General features: G+C 35.4%; 1 protein-coding gene across 5 annotated transcripts in view; it reads right to left on the reverse strand.

Annotated features, from left to right (window-relative positions):
• Window positions 1-2,758: 2,758 nt before the first annotated feature.
• Window positions 2,759-13,888, reverse strand: part of LOC18428505 (ubiquitin carboxyl-terminal hydrolase 9) — a 31,640-nt gene continuing 20,510 nt past the window's right edge. For 2 of the 5 annotated variants that reach the window (XM_020663770.2, XM_006837776.4), the window contains 8 exons: window positions 12,985-13,395; window positions 12,724-12,864; window positions 12,005-12,175; window positions 8,280-8,537; window positions 8,039-8,187; window positions 4,715-5,263; window positions 3,844-4,114; window positions 2,759-3,539 (listed from right to left, as the gene is read on the reverse strand). In XM_020663770.2, the coding sequence (XP_020519429.2) occupies window positions 3,423-3,539; window positions 3,844-4,114; window positions 4,715-5,263; window positions 8,039-8,187; window positions 8,280-8,537; window positions 12,005-12,175; window positions 12,724-12,864; window positions 12,985-13,395 (2,067 nt within the window). In that variant the 3' untranslated portion in view covers window positions 2,759-3,422. Of the gene's footprint in view, window positions 3,759-3,843; window positions 4,115-4,714; window positions 5,264-8,038; window positions 8,188-8,279; window positions 8,538-11,152; window positions 11,362-12,004; window positions 12,176-12,723; window positions 12,865-12,984; window positions 13,396-13,888 lie in introns of those variants that run through there. The other 3 variants (XM_088846738.1, XM_088846740.1, XM_088846739.1) reach the window with 3 other exon arrangements.

Below are 13,888 nucleotides of genomic sequence, written 5' to 3' on the forward strand. Positions count from 1 at the left end.
CTTGTGGCTCTACGTATCCTCTCTCTACCTCTTTCTCTACTTTATATGGGTAAAATGGTTTTTTTTTTTAAACTCTCTCTCTCACCTTCACCCAGCGTCTTTTTTTTTGGGTAAGTTCATAATCCTTGAGATTTCTCCAAAATTTAAGGGCTCAAACTAACTGTTCCCCCTGATGTTATCGGATAACTATGACTTCAAAGAGGTACAGAAAATACGCCACAAGAGAGATTTCGATTCTTAACGACTGAAGATTTTAAATTTGCAGTTCTTCAAGAACCGAAATTGGAGTATTTTCGGTTGTTGAACAACTGAAAATACTTTGAATTGGGTAGTTCAACAACCAAAAAGGGTAAAGTCGTCTTTTTTAAAAATTTCCGCTTTGACATGAAAAAACGGACACGGTAGTAACAACAGAAACTATTCGAGAGAGCCGTAACAACGGAAACTATAACGGATATGTATGTAATTTTCTCAAAGAAAAAGTTTGATTTGAAGCCTAGATATGGTCAAAATAAGTCCCTCTTGCAACAATGAATCTAGACTATTCATTTGGTGAATTTCAAGATCTTAGCCTTTACAAACTCAAAATAATTTTTTCAACTTTGTTTATCTAATGATAATAAAGCCATCAAAAAAATTTCGAAAATAAAAAATTCTTCTAAGGCCTAAATCTAAGCATCTTATCAAAATAAATAGCCTATATTAATTGGGTTAAGAAAATACTTTTGAGACTGTATTTTCAAATTATTATTTTTTGTGATTGTTCTGTAGAATGAAAAGAATTCATGTTTTAAAATTTGGATCAAACAAATGGTCTTAACATGGTCTTTAAAGATTGTTACATTATACTATGATACAACCGTTGCATGAAATCATTGCCCATATATATAAATAGAAGATGTTAGGGTAAGCCCGCTAGCTCACAGGAAAAAATGAGCCCAACGGCTTAAATTGAATCTGGGCCGATCTGATGATTATAGATATCTGATGGTGTTTTAATTATAATTTTTTTTTACAAATCCAAATCACTTGAAATTTGGGACGTATGTACATAAAAAATAGGTGAATTTTTTAAAAATATCAAAAAAAATATTTTACATGAAATAAATTGACCAAAATATACCCAAAAATTTAGGGGGTATTTTGGTCAATATTTTTTCACGAATTATTTTTTTTATATTTTTATTAGGTGCGACTTGATGAGAAGAATATATGCCTAAAATTTCAAGTGATTTAGATTTTGAAAAAAAAAATTAAAATTTAAAAACTACCAGACATTCGTGTTTCTCAGATCGGCCCAGATTCAATCTGGACCGTTGGGCTTATACTATTCCATGAGCTAGTGGGCTCACCCAAGCTTTTTCCTATATATATATATATATATATATATATATATATATATATATATATATATATATATATATAAAATATTGAGATTACCCCACTAAATCATATGAACATATGAGCCCAACGGCCCAAATTGAATTTGGGCTGATTCGACGGTTACAACTTCATTTGAATTTTAATTTTTTGATACAAATCTAAATAACTTGAAATTTTAGGAGTCCATTCTTCTCATCAAGACGCACTTAATAAAAATATTTTAAAAATAATTCGTAAATACTAAATTGACCAAACTACCCCCGAAACATTTCAGGGGCATTTTGATCAATTTATTTCTTGTAAAAAAAATAAAAAATTATTATATTATCATATTTTTGAAAAACACACGCCTAAAATTTTAAGTTATTTAGATTTGTAGAAAACATTAAAATTCAAATATGAAATTATGTCGTGACAGTCAGATCGACCTAGATTCAATCTTAACCATTGAGCTCATATGAACTCATATGTTCGTATGAGCTAGTAGGCAAGTAGGAAGATACTACAAAACTCCTTTATGCGAAAATGAAAATTGATTCCGCATACCCTCATCACCATCCAAAATTCATCGCACTTTAATGATTGTTCTGTAGTATTTCATTTTTTATTTTTTTCTACAAATCAAAATGACCTGAAATTTAAAGCATGTTCATTAAAAATAAAATAAATATTCTAAAATTACCAAAAAAATATTTTACATGAAAATCATTGACTAAAATACCCCCAAAAAGTTTTAAAGGTATTTTGATTATCTCTTTTTTACGAAATATTTTTTTTATATTTTTATTAAATGCACATCACTAAGATGTACAAACACTCTAAATTTCAGATCATTCCGATTTGTAAAAAAAAAACACTATCAGACAATCGTGACCGTACAATAAACTTGAAACGATGATGAGAAAAAAAAAATCATTGTTCATTTTCGCCTATAAAATTTAGAAAAACTTTTCCATATATATATATATATATATATATATATATATATATATATATATAACCATATATGACAAATTTTCCTTTACCAAAAGATTCACAAGAATCTTATTATTCTGCCCACAATTTTTATTTTATTTTTTAATGAGAAAAATTCACCGATTTTTTTTATTTTTTTTGCTTTTTGGATTTCCTCATTGTAATAATTATTATTACCCACTTTCACCTCAAAGGGGATTAGGGTTTGGTGGAACTCTTCTTTGAACTTTACGTTCTACTAGAGTTTCCTCGCTCGGATTAACTTTTGGTACTACGTTTTCACTACATCAATTTCTCGAAACCAATTGTCAATAATGCAACGTTTCCATGACTTCAGGCAACACTCCCACGCATACACATGTTCTAATTTATAGATGCATGCATGACCACGCAACTATTCTGAGGTCTCTCAATCTAAGCAGCATTAGCCATATAATTGTTCCTCAGTGTACAGATTATTATGATATCAAGGTCTACATAGAAAAACATATGAGACATTCTGACTGACTGAAACAATCTTGAAAAACCCCTCTTCCATTGGACTCTCAAAAATTTCCGCCCAACAGACCCTTTAGTCGACTACCAGTACGCCTTCATCCACACAAGATATGAATATATCTCATCTTTCATTATAATTTCCGATCTCAATGACCAATTCCTTCCATCAAAATGAACAGTACAGCAAGCTTATTGGCTACCCTAGGTCAAGCCTGATTTCCAAAAACATGCAACCACATCCCAAACTCTCTTCCACAATATTTTCCTGTTCTTGCCCTTCTCTCTAGCTCGGTTTCAATTTCAATATCTCAACTCAGTACAAACTGAGACAGCGGCCAAAACTTCATCTCAGGGCACTGGGTGGAGCAAATAATGCTGCCTAGGCTGCAAGAGCAATTGCCCACTGCCTAGAGACAGTGGTCACAATCAGAAAAACTTCATCTCATCACGAGACAATGGGCTCCGTCAAAAAACTTCATCTCACCAAAACTATCTACGTATCAAAAAGAACTCGTCGGTGGGAGCATTCACTAGAAGATCCACCCATGTTCTCACTCAACCTAGAGTCATTTTTTAATTCGCCTATAGAATAGTACATAGGCTGCACTAGTCTTAATGCCTTCTTCACTAACTGGAGAAACGTGGCTGTCATCAAAATTGTACCACCTATTCTCTTCAAAGAGCTGCACATGATAAAAATCAAAGAAATTAAAAAAAGAAAAGAAAAAGGAATGAGTATGTACATTAGTATGTATAACTATAACATAAGTGCATCTCCACTGTCTGGTTCAACAACCGACAAGATCGAGTGGAACTACTCCATCCACTTGACAGACAGAGTTAGGGTGGGTGAATCATTTATCTCCACAATCAGTCCTGGTGCAGTGATGGTGAAGACACGCCTGAACCATACACGCTCTATGTTGTATAATTGTACTTTTTGTAATAAAAAAGCAAATAAAGGCCACCTAAATTAGGGATATTTACCTTGACATATGCCGTATAGTGACCACCACTCAAGCTACCATAATGATTGCTCACTGCATAGAGCTCATACACATGAGGGTCAGGAGTATTGGACTTCACATACTTTGTCAGATCAAGATTATGAATAGGGAAGTTCACAAAGGTGTCAAGTTTGGTCTTCATATAACGATTGAAAGAGAATCGTTTCAGATGAACAACTAGAATATCCGGCAACCTCCATAAGTCAAGTTTCTTAATTGCTTGTCTATCAGCCTTACAGGACGGGCAATACCTGTGATAACCACAATTAAATATTGAACATTTGCCAGCCTTAGCATTAAAAGTAATCTCTAGCTACAACAGATGTATGACATGAGGATGTAGGCTATGATCCATATTAACATAGAAAAACTTATATAAAAAGTGTTATCACTGCCCAATCAATTGATGGACAGTGATGGAGAGAATGGAAACCACCACTTAGGTCAGGTCCACAAAGTACCACTCTTTCCATCCCCATCCAGTGATAAACGTCATAACCATTGCTTTCGTATATATGGACGGGCAATACATGTGACAACCACAATTAAATATTGAATATTGCCAGCTTTGGCATTAAAAGCAATATTTAGCTACGACAGATGTATGACATGAGGATGTAGCCTATGATCCATATTAACATGGAAAAACTAATATCCAAAGTCCAATCAATTGATGGAGAGAATGGAAACCACCACTTAGGTCAGGTTCACATAGTCCCACTCTTTCCATCACCATCCAATGATAACGGTCATAATCATTACTTTTGTATAATCATGTGCATCATAGGATACTTTCCCATGAATAAACACAAGGAAGAAAATGAAATATGTATTTCGTATGCAAAACTAACCACATGTCATTTGGTCCAAGAGGTTCCTCCTTCAGGAACACCTCCAAGCAAGAAAATAAGGAAATAGTTTCCTGCTTCGTTTTCTTCACTGCATAACCCAACTTGAAAACCTCAGGCAGATCCTCTAGGTGGCTGATGTCATACAAATCTAGATCCTTCTCAGACCAGCTCATTGTGACTACAGTCTTTGATGATGCAGTCAAACTATAGGTAGTGTCATTCTCAATTTGAACATCCTTGCCGAAACCCCTGTCATCTATTAACCAAAGGGAAAATGAGGAGACTGCATCCAATGCTATGGGTCCATCCTTGAACTCTGTATTGGGGTTGCAATTCTCCATTTTTATGTCATCATTGACTGGCAAAGGCGATCCACTTTCTTTCTTGCTTTTGACAAGATTCGGAGGAGGGAAGGCAGTAGCTCGCATCAAAGGTGCCAACAAGGCCTTGACTGCAGTTTGAATAACAGCACCAGTGCACCCACCCTCTGGTAAGCAAGTGATTAGCGGTGTTCCAAAAAATTTTCGCTGTCCACCATGTTGTGCATACCTGAAAAAAATTATTGAAATATATGGCATCATTTTAAGATGACTTGTCACAAAAACTGGTAACAGATACATTACCAACTTTTTGTTCAATTGTAAAACGCCTTGAATAAATAAAATTTCCATGGCAATTGCAAGGGTTCACCAAAAGCACTGGCATCCAATGAGATCATGAGAAACAAAAATAATGCTAGAATTTAAATTTAGATGCAAAGACATAAGCGACAAACACAGGCTACACTCCCAATCCTAACATTATACTCCACAGCTAATGGGATCTCCATATATGGGTGGTGATCTTGATCAAGAAACACGTTCCCATTCTACCAGAATGGGATCATGGTGTGACCAAAATTCATGTTGGGGGAAGCACAATGTCCCACTGGAGGTAGTCAACAAAACACACCTGTATTCTTTACATTTCCAAAGAAAAAGAAGCGAAAAATGCATGTTAAAAAAAACTAAAGCAATAAATGCATATTCAACAACAAAAAAACGAAAAATATAAATGTATATCAATTAAAAAATGAAGCAATAATTCTTCAAATCCAAAAAGATTATTCAAATCTGCATCAATCAAAAAGATAATTTTCTACAAAATCAAATACATATAATGAGATGTGGGGAATGGTAGTTCCAACTTTGTTACAAATTGACATAGGATTTCAACTTGTCATCTTTTTAAACAAAAGTGTACAAGTGATGTAGGGAGAAAATAAAACTCGAACAATAAAAATTAAAAAAGAAAATGGTCGAGAGAATATACCCTCTCTCAAGGTCTGCAGGTGAATCCACCCCAAAAACAATCTTTTCACAATATCAAATTTACTCAATTCTCATTCTCTGATCTTTACAATGAGGGATATCTTTCTTTAAATAGACTAAAAAGGAATAAAAGAACCAATAAAACTCTCTCTCTAACTCGGACGGACTTTTTCTTCTCTATCTCCCTTCCACGTGATCTATCTCCCTATTTCTCTCAAGTGGATCTCTATGATCCTCCATAACCCCTTATTTCCCTATTTTCTCTCACGTAGTCTCCATATCTCTTCCTAAATCTTAAGTCCATAAAAGTAGGACTTCTTTAGGTAAGGCCAAGTTACCCCAATAGATCCTGAAAAGTCCAACCATGCTTAACTTGTCTTTTTGAAACCAGCTAAGCCTAAAATCAAACCCCCTAACCACAAAAAACCTCACACCACACCAACCCAATTCCTTAAAAGATAACCCATTTGAAAAAATAAGAAAAATAAATTATTTTTTTGATCTCTCTCCCACTTCTCTCCATCTATTTCTTTATGCTCTTACAGGTATTTGCTATCCCTTCCTCATGCTTTTCCCTCTTTTTTTTTTTCTTTCTTTTCTTTATCAAATCTTATTTGGTAAATTTATCTATAAGTATAATAATATATTCCTAATATACTAATTTTCATCCAACTATTAATTAAAAATGATGATCAATCTTTTATTTTTAAAAATTACGCCAACTTCATATATAGCGCTGCCAAGGGGCCAGACTTGGGTCAGGGCTGGGCCAGCTTGAAACTGTGTGGAGGCCTCAGCCCGACCCAAGCCTGAAAATCCAATTCTGAGCCAAGGCCAGCCTGAAAATATTTCCGGCCTATCACTCTAAGCCCAAGGGTCTTATTGTGTGGCCCTTATATTTGTTACTCCCAAACAAGGGAACTCTTAGCAAGTAATGAAAGGTTTGTAAACTATGTTATACACAAGGGCCATTAAAATCAGGTCTATGAAGGTTTGTAAACTTCACAAAACCAGTTCCTAGAAGGCCCTTACAATCGATCTGGACCTAGTTTATTTACTGGCAACAATTTTTCCTCCAAACACCATCTAATAGTTCATCAAAGAAATCAAACCACGCCCCCCACCTTTCCTTTCTCCCCTATCCAGACTCCTCCATGATTGTCTCTTCAAAGCCATGTTACTCCTCTATTGACACACAAAAGAACCCCAGCTTTCCAATGACTTCAGCTGTTCACCCCCACGACCAAAGGATGGTAACGCGTCCTTTTGTCCAAATAGCAATTTCCTCATCTCCTTCAACCCGACTCCAAGCTCTCTTTAAGAATTCTTCAGCCCCAACTACTACACAAGGGACAACTGATTGTGGATATAACTTCCTTCCTTCAGTTCATGATTTGAGTCACCACCAGCGTTGATTACTATTGTTTCGTAAATAAAATTTGTTCTTTTTTGCACATTATATACTTGATCTTTGTACTTCATTGTATTTCAGTAAAATTTACATAACTGATTTTATTCTTTTCACTGCATGCATGGTTTATTTTCCCATTGTCCTCAGTCTCTCGCTTAATATTTGATTCACCAAAACAATAGTCCTTCAAACTTGCAAATAGCACCATAAAAGCTGCTTGCTTACAACTCTATTGTGATATTGCCATCATACTCTATATAAATCCCTCACATGATATCCTTATATACCCACAACCAAACTGATAAGAGCGAAACCCATACCACACTAGTAGAGAGCCAGGGGATCTTGATCTTTCAGACTACGGTACTAAGATATTTGCACCAGCTAATATGAAAAGAGTTGCTTGAGTCCAATTGGCAAAATACAACATTGTAAATTAGTATTTTATCAAGAGTTCATCCATTATCAGGAGAATTCATGGCACAATTCTATATCGTTAAGTATATCACACCCAAAATCTCAAACAATGCAGGTAGAAATACAGACAGGATCCAAATATCATCTATTCACTGTTATTAACATGAAAAGGAGTGAAGAACTTACATATCTTTCCTGTGATGCTTTAACTGAAGCAATGGCAACTTGTTGCGGTTCGCAGGAAGCCTATAGGCCACAATGTGGTCATCATCTTTTATTCCAGAAATTAATTCAAAAGGATTGTCTAGGTATCGATATATCTGATGGTTGTAGACCTAGCAATTGGATTGCAAAAAATTTGAGGTGACGTAAGTACAATAAGAATAACTGAGTATACATGAATGTATGCAGTTTAACTAAATCTTACCTCCGCTAGCAGTAAACTTTCATGAGCATTTAAGCTGCATGGCTCATGTAAGGCCTGAATGATATCTTTACAGCAACCCTGTTTAGGCACCGTTACAGTGAAAGGCATAGTGAGAGCACTCCCATCACCATAAAACACCATAATGGTCATTGCTCTTGTGGCTGTCGAAGGTAATGGCAATGACATGTACATTAATGGATCAAAGGTCACAGAAACCTTGCTGCAATCTGGACAAACCACTGTGGATTTATATTGACCCTGTAGAGATTATGAGCCATTTAGACTTAAGAAATGGAATAAGTGAAATGTAGGATTATTTTAGAAGAAGTAAAACAATGGAAATAAAAGAAGCCAATGAACCCTAGCATGCATATCAACAATTAAAGTCAACAAAAATTATAAACCATAGCATAAGTAAAAATTAATGAAGAACGTTTCTAAAAGCCTCTGAAAACACATGCAGATGCATGTTTAACTCCATGTCATAAAAACCTGACTGGTCTGACCAGTTGAACCACGAACCTGGCCAAGATCCAGTCCAGTCCAATCATCAAAACAGGAGAAAAAAAAAGAGGGATGAACCAGCCAGTTGGCCAGGTTTTAAAAGCGTTTGCCGGCTTTCTATAAATTGTTTATACTTTCCCCTTTTTTTTGAACTGCTGCTTGTGTCGCTTTCGAACAAACTGGACCCCCACCCCCCCTCCTAGATTCTGAAAGGAGTGGCTCTGTGGAACTAAATTCAAACATTTTCTTTTTCTTTTATTCAATATACCTGAATTCCACTTACATAGGCCAATACACTGTTGTAAATTAAATTTACAACCTTAAATACAACCTAAGACCGTTACTTTTACTACAAAAGCAAATAAAAAACCACCCTGGAGTATAAACAATCTTCCACTATAGTTTTGAGTACAATATTTGCTCCTGAAAATTCACAGAAAAATATGAAATATGACTGAAAAATAATAAAATCTCTTAAGAAGACTTACTAGAAGGTGCATGAGGGTAACCTCACAGGTCTTGATCCACCCCACACCCAATTCCCTTACCGATGGCACATTTTTGTCCCTTTTGATCTTGCTGGAATTTCATAAATGGGAAGCTTTCGTAGGCAATATCTCTTACCCTAGGGTTTTAGAGAGCATGAAAACCTAATTCAGGTTTGTAGGAACCCTCAGGAACAAATTAGCGCTGGGCTTGAAGGCATAGAAACCTCCTATGGCTGGCATACCGCTTTTCTTGTCCAAATAGCAAAAACCTAACTAGGGTTTCAATGTGCCACCTTGTCATAACAAATTTTGGGTCGCATGACTTACCCAAAAAAAAAAAAAGGGTGGCATGACCCTTTTTGGAAATTGTAAGAGAGAAAATTAAATTTTAATGAAAGAGAGGGAAACTTGGTGCATGGAGGAGAGAGAAATATGTGTCTCGGGATAGATGAAGTCAATGGTGTTTAAATAGAAAGAATTCATTCTCCTGTTTGGATTAGAATTCCTTCCTTAGGTATGCTTATCCAATGACACAGCTTGACCAATAGGAACTCAGGAAATCTGTGGGGTGAGGGTGAACAAATCTGAGTCATCCATCCCACAAATCTGCCATCATGATTTTGGAAGGATTATTAGGAATCTTATCCTCTTATAATTTGACCTAAGTCCAACTTACATTTAAATTAGAATTATAACCATCCAATACTTATATTTTTTCGAAATTTGTGGGTAGTCAAAATAATTAGAGGTTTGATAAAACCCAACTCCTAATTAAAACAATCTTTTAATATTAAAAAGATTCCCCTAAAATAATATTTAATAAAAAGAAATGTCACATAAACAAGAGAGATTAAGTGGTCCATTGTGGACCACGTCCCACCCATGGGTGGGCACGCACACAAGTGGGGCTGGATCCAAGGCCCCACATGTGCCATTCCAAATTTCAGAAAATACGAAAATGCTCTTTTGAAGGATTTTACAAAAGGAAATAAATTTTTAAAATTTTGAAAAATTCATAAAAAAAAATTATAAAAGCATTTCTAATACTAAAATAAAATAATTTAGAAGTAGACTGGTATCAATGAGTCAAAATTAATGACAATAAGGGTACTCCACTTGACCCAAGAACTATGATTCATTGTTGTTTTCCAACCCAACAAAGACTCATGACCCACAGTTTCATTGCAAGGGCTCATGATTGACTTGTCAAAGTTGAACAATGAACAATGGAACCATGAACATGGAATGTGGATTTCAGTCCCCCCTTTAAGAGCAAGTCCAATACTTGTCACTACAGTGCAAAGAGAGCTCTCTTTATGCATATGTGCACATATCCCTCTATAGGGCTACTTCCCAGTAATATGGCTGTCATGTGTACATAAGGTGTAAAAGGTTGGGCCATTTCTCTCACAGGTTTACAACCATGGCCACACAATTTTCTTAACCTACAAACATTATCCTTAGGCATCTCTCCGACCTCAACAAGAGATGACCCACTGTAAACACTTCTCGATAGTGCCACATGTCCAGGGGTAAGGGTTTTGGATATAACCAGGGCCATAAACTGCCCAACTCATGGTCAGTCAACACACACTCCCACTGAAGTGCATGTTACATTACAAGTTATCATTTTTACAAGCTTTGTAGGCCTTTAAAGGCCATAAAACCCAAAAAATTCGACCTCAAGTCCTGAAAACATTCGTTTAACCGAAAAAATATAATAAATGCAAGGATTCACTTCGAGGCACCCTACTATAAAAGAGCTTTTCTATAAGCAACATTGGAATAATGAGAAAACCAGTTGACTTGGATAGGCAACAAGCATTCTAGCAATCATGAGGAATTGACAACCTATTTTTACATAACTAACTTGCAAACCTACCGGTTGCTTTGAAGAACCCATTTGAAGCTTGTTGTCTTATAGCAAAGCCATTAAGTAACAAATCTCCTTATATGAAAATGAATTAGATCATCAATGTAAAATTTAGAGAAACAAACACCAGAAGACTTCAAGCAAATAGCCTACAAATGCGGTTAAGCTCAGCATACCAAGCTTCACCCTTTTAGGAAGTTGATGAATTATTGGATACCTGCAAAAGTATAATTAGAACTCCTCAGGCAAGTCGAAAGAAGTCTATAAAGGGTTAAACTGGACCCTCAATTCCACTACTCCAACTCCGCACTGCAAGCAATTTGCACTATGGGAGCATGACTCCTAAATATAGAAAGCTAGGGTTTACTTTCTACTCCATCCAAGGTAGTTTTTCAATGGACAATCTCAATTCTACAGCACCAACTAAGCAAACTCCATTTTCACTGAGAAAAACCCCTTGTGTTTTGGCCAGAATAGCTCAAATGCCAAATAATGGTCTACTAACTGATATTCTGAAAATAAAAAGCTTTATACTAGGGAAAGTGCATACGCTAAATTTAAAAGTCAGAGGAAAGTAATTGATGACTATAGATAACTGATGATAGTTCCCAAACTTAAAACTTGTCATAGCCACGTCAAAAGAAACAAAATTTAGACATAAAGCTCTAAAGTTATGAAATAACAATATCTGATGAAATAATACTAAAATTAAAATTTAAAAAACTGAAAAAGGTAAAGTAGAGCAAAAATATATATAATATATATAAATAGAAACAAATGGAAAAAAAAAAAAAAACTAAAAGAAAAAGAAAACAACAAATAAGAATATAAGCAAATCTGAGGCAAACAATAGGACTCACTTGGCAAGTCTCCACAATTATGGAATCATTGCGAGCTTTGTGGCTTGCCCAATTCTCCTCTGCAACGTCTTCATCAGGGCGTCCATTTGGATCATTTGTCACACTGTAGGGTTTCTGTATCACACGGTTTAGGTCTTCATGCAGCCCATCAAGCAAAAACGCCAGAAGTTCCTAATAAAAGCAGAACTTAAGCATGTCAATTATATAGCATACCATCAAAACTACAATCTCAACAGATTACAAGACCAAGAGCATAAACAGGATATTCAATTCTGAGTACGCAAAGATAAGAACATTCATGTATTATTACAAGATCAGCATTAAACTGATTTAATTAGCATTAAGTTGATCTAATTAGCTTAACCATAAGATACATTTCTTTTCCACAATCAGACACTTGGAGAAATATAAATCAAGAGAATGCTTTCAAGATAACTTATTAAAAGAAGTGGAGTAACATAAACTAGCCTTAATAGACAACTAAAACCAAGGTGAACTCTTGCAGTTCCAAAATCCAATAACATGTGTAATATTTATTACACTACGTTGTTCTGTTTTCATTATCTCAATGTTGTTGTTACTTCGCCATCCCCAACATTGTAGTTATTGTTATATTGTTTCCACTTGATCATGATCAATTTTCCTCGAAAGTGAGGAAGTCCAGAAAATGTCAAAATAAGCTAGTGTAAATCAATGAAAAATTGGATGATGATACTAACTTGAGAATCATGTTGGTTGTACCCACTAAACTGAGAAGCAAATCGAGCAAGCGTTGCCTTGAATGCCCGCGGTGCAATTGGTGATTTTCCAGGGGACCATAGTTCCCTTAATAAGTCTCCAAATGCCCTCGCAAGCTCGCCCTGCACAGCTACAACAGAGATTAGATAATTTATCAGGCACTTTCTTAAAGAGAAATGCCCAATGTGAATTAATGCAAAATATGATTTACGAACTAAAGTCAAAATCAAATGGACACATACCTTCATTCCCAATGGATTGTGTTGATTAATCTCCTTGTTATAGTCCTGCAAAAAAAATTCCACCAGCTTTGGTGTGTGAACCAAACATTGAAGTGCACTGTTCATAAAGCAAGTGTTGCCCAGGTTTATTAGGCCAGTCAACCCTCCACCACTTCCTTTGGCATTACTACTCGGAAGTTCAGAGGCATCGTCTACATTCTTATGTGCTCCTTCCATGTTACTGCTGCGGATGCTTGAAGATCCCAATAAATCTGGGCCATAACTTTCTGAATGGCCATTGTATGTGGAGCCTCCAGCAATTGTCAAAGACGACTTGGAGGGTTCAATTGCCACCAAAGCTAGTTCGTTTCCCATCACAGAGTTGGAAGTCTCATCAGGCCAGTTCCCATTAACTTGAAGTTCCAAAAGAATCTGCACATATATGTTCTTCGTAAATATCTAAGAACAGCTACATAGAATACATCTATTCTAAAATCCATAGGATGAAAAGAAAATAGCATTCTACTGCCACATCTTTGAAAACAAATTTGAAGTAACAAGCAGTAGATCATATTCCCTCAAAAGATTAAACAAGAATATAAATACTCATTCAAGCATAATGCACTGCTGTACATACATGCATAATAGAATTATGTGTGCACGTGCATGAGTTTGTCTGCAGTTTCTTATCAAATAAAATCATAACAGTTCATCAATTTAAAACTTCATTAATAAGGTTTTTCCAAATTTTTGAACACCCATCTGACTGGATTACAGCCTTTGCAGGAGGGGAAAAAGGACAGGTTCTGGATGAAAAGCATAACAATGATTTTAAAAAAAAGTAAAATAAGAAACTATTACAGCCCTCAATGGATTTCTCATTGCCATAAAATTAATTCAAGATTAAGAGATGATCACCAACACA

Source organism: Amborella trichopoda, chromosome 9 (assembly GCF_054954075.1).
Source record: "Amborella trichopoda isolate Santa Cruz 75 chromosome 9, AtrichopodaSantaCruz75HAP2 v2.0, whole genome shotgun sequence".
Classification (NCBI taxonomy): Eukaryota; Viridiplantae; Streptophyta; class Magnoliopsida; order Amborellales; family Amborellaceae; genus Amborella; species Amborella trichopoda.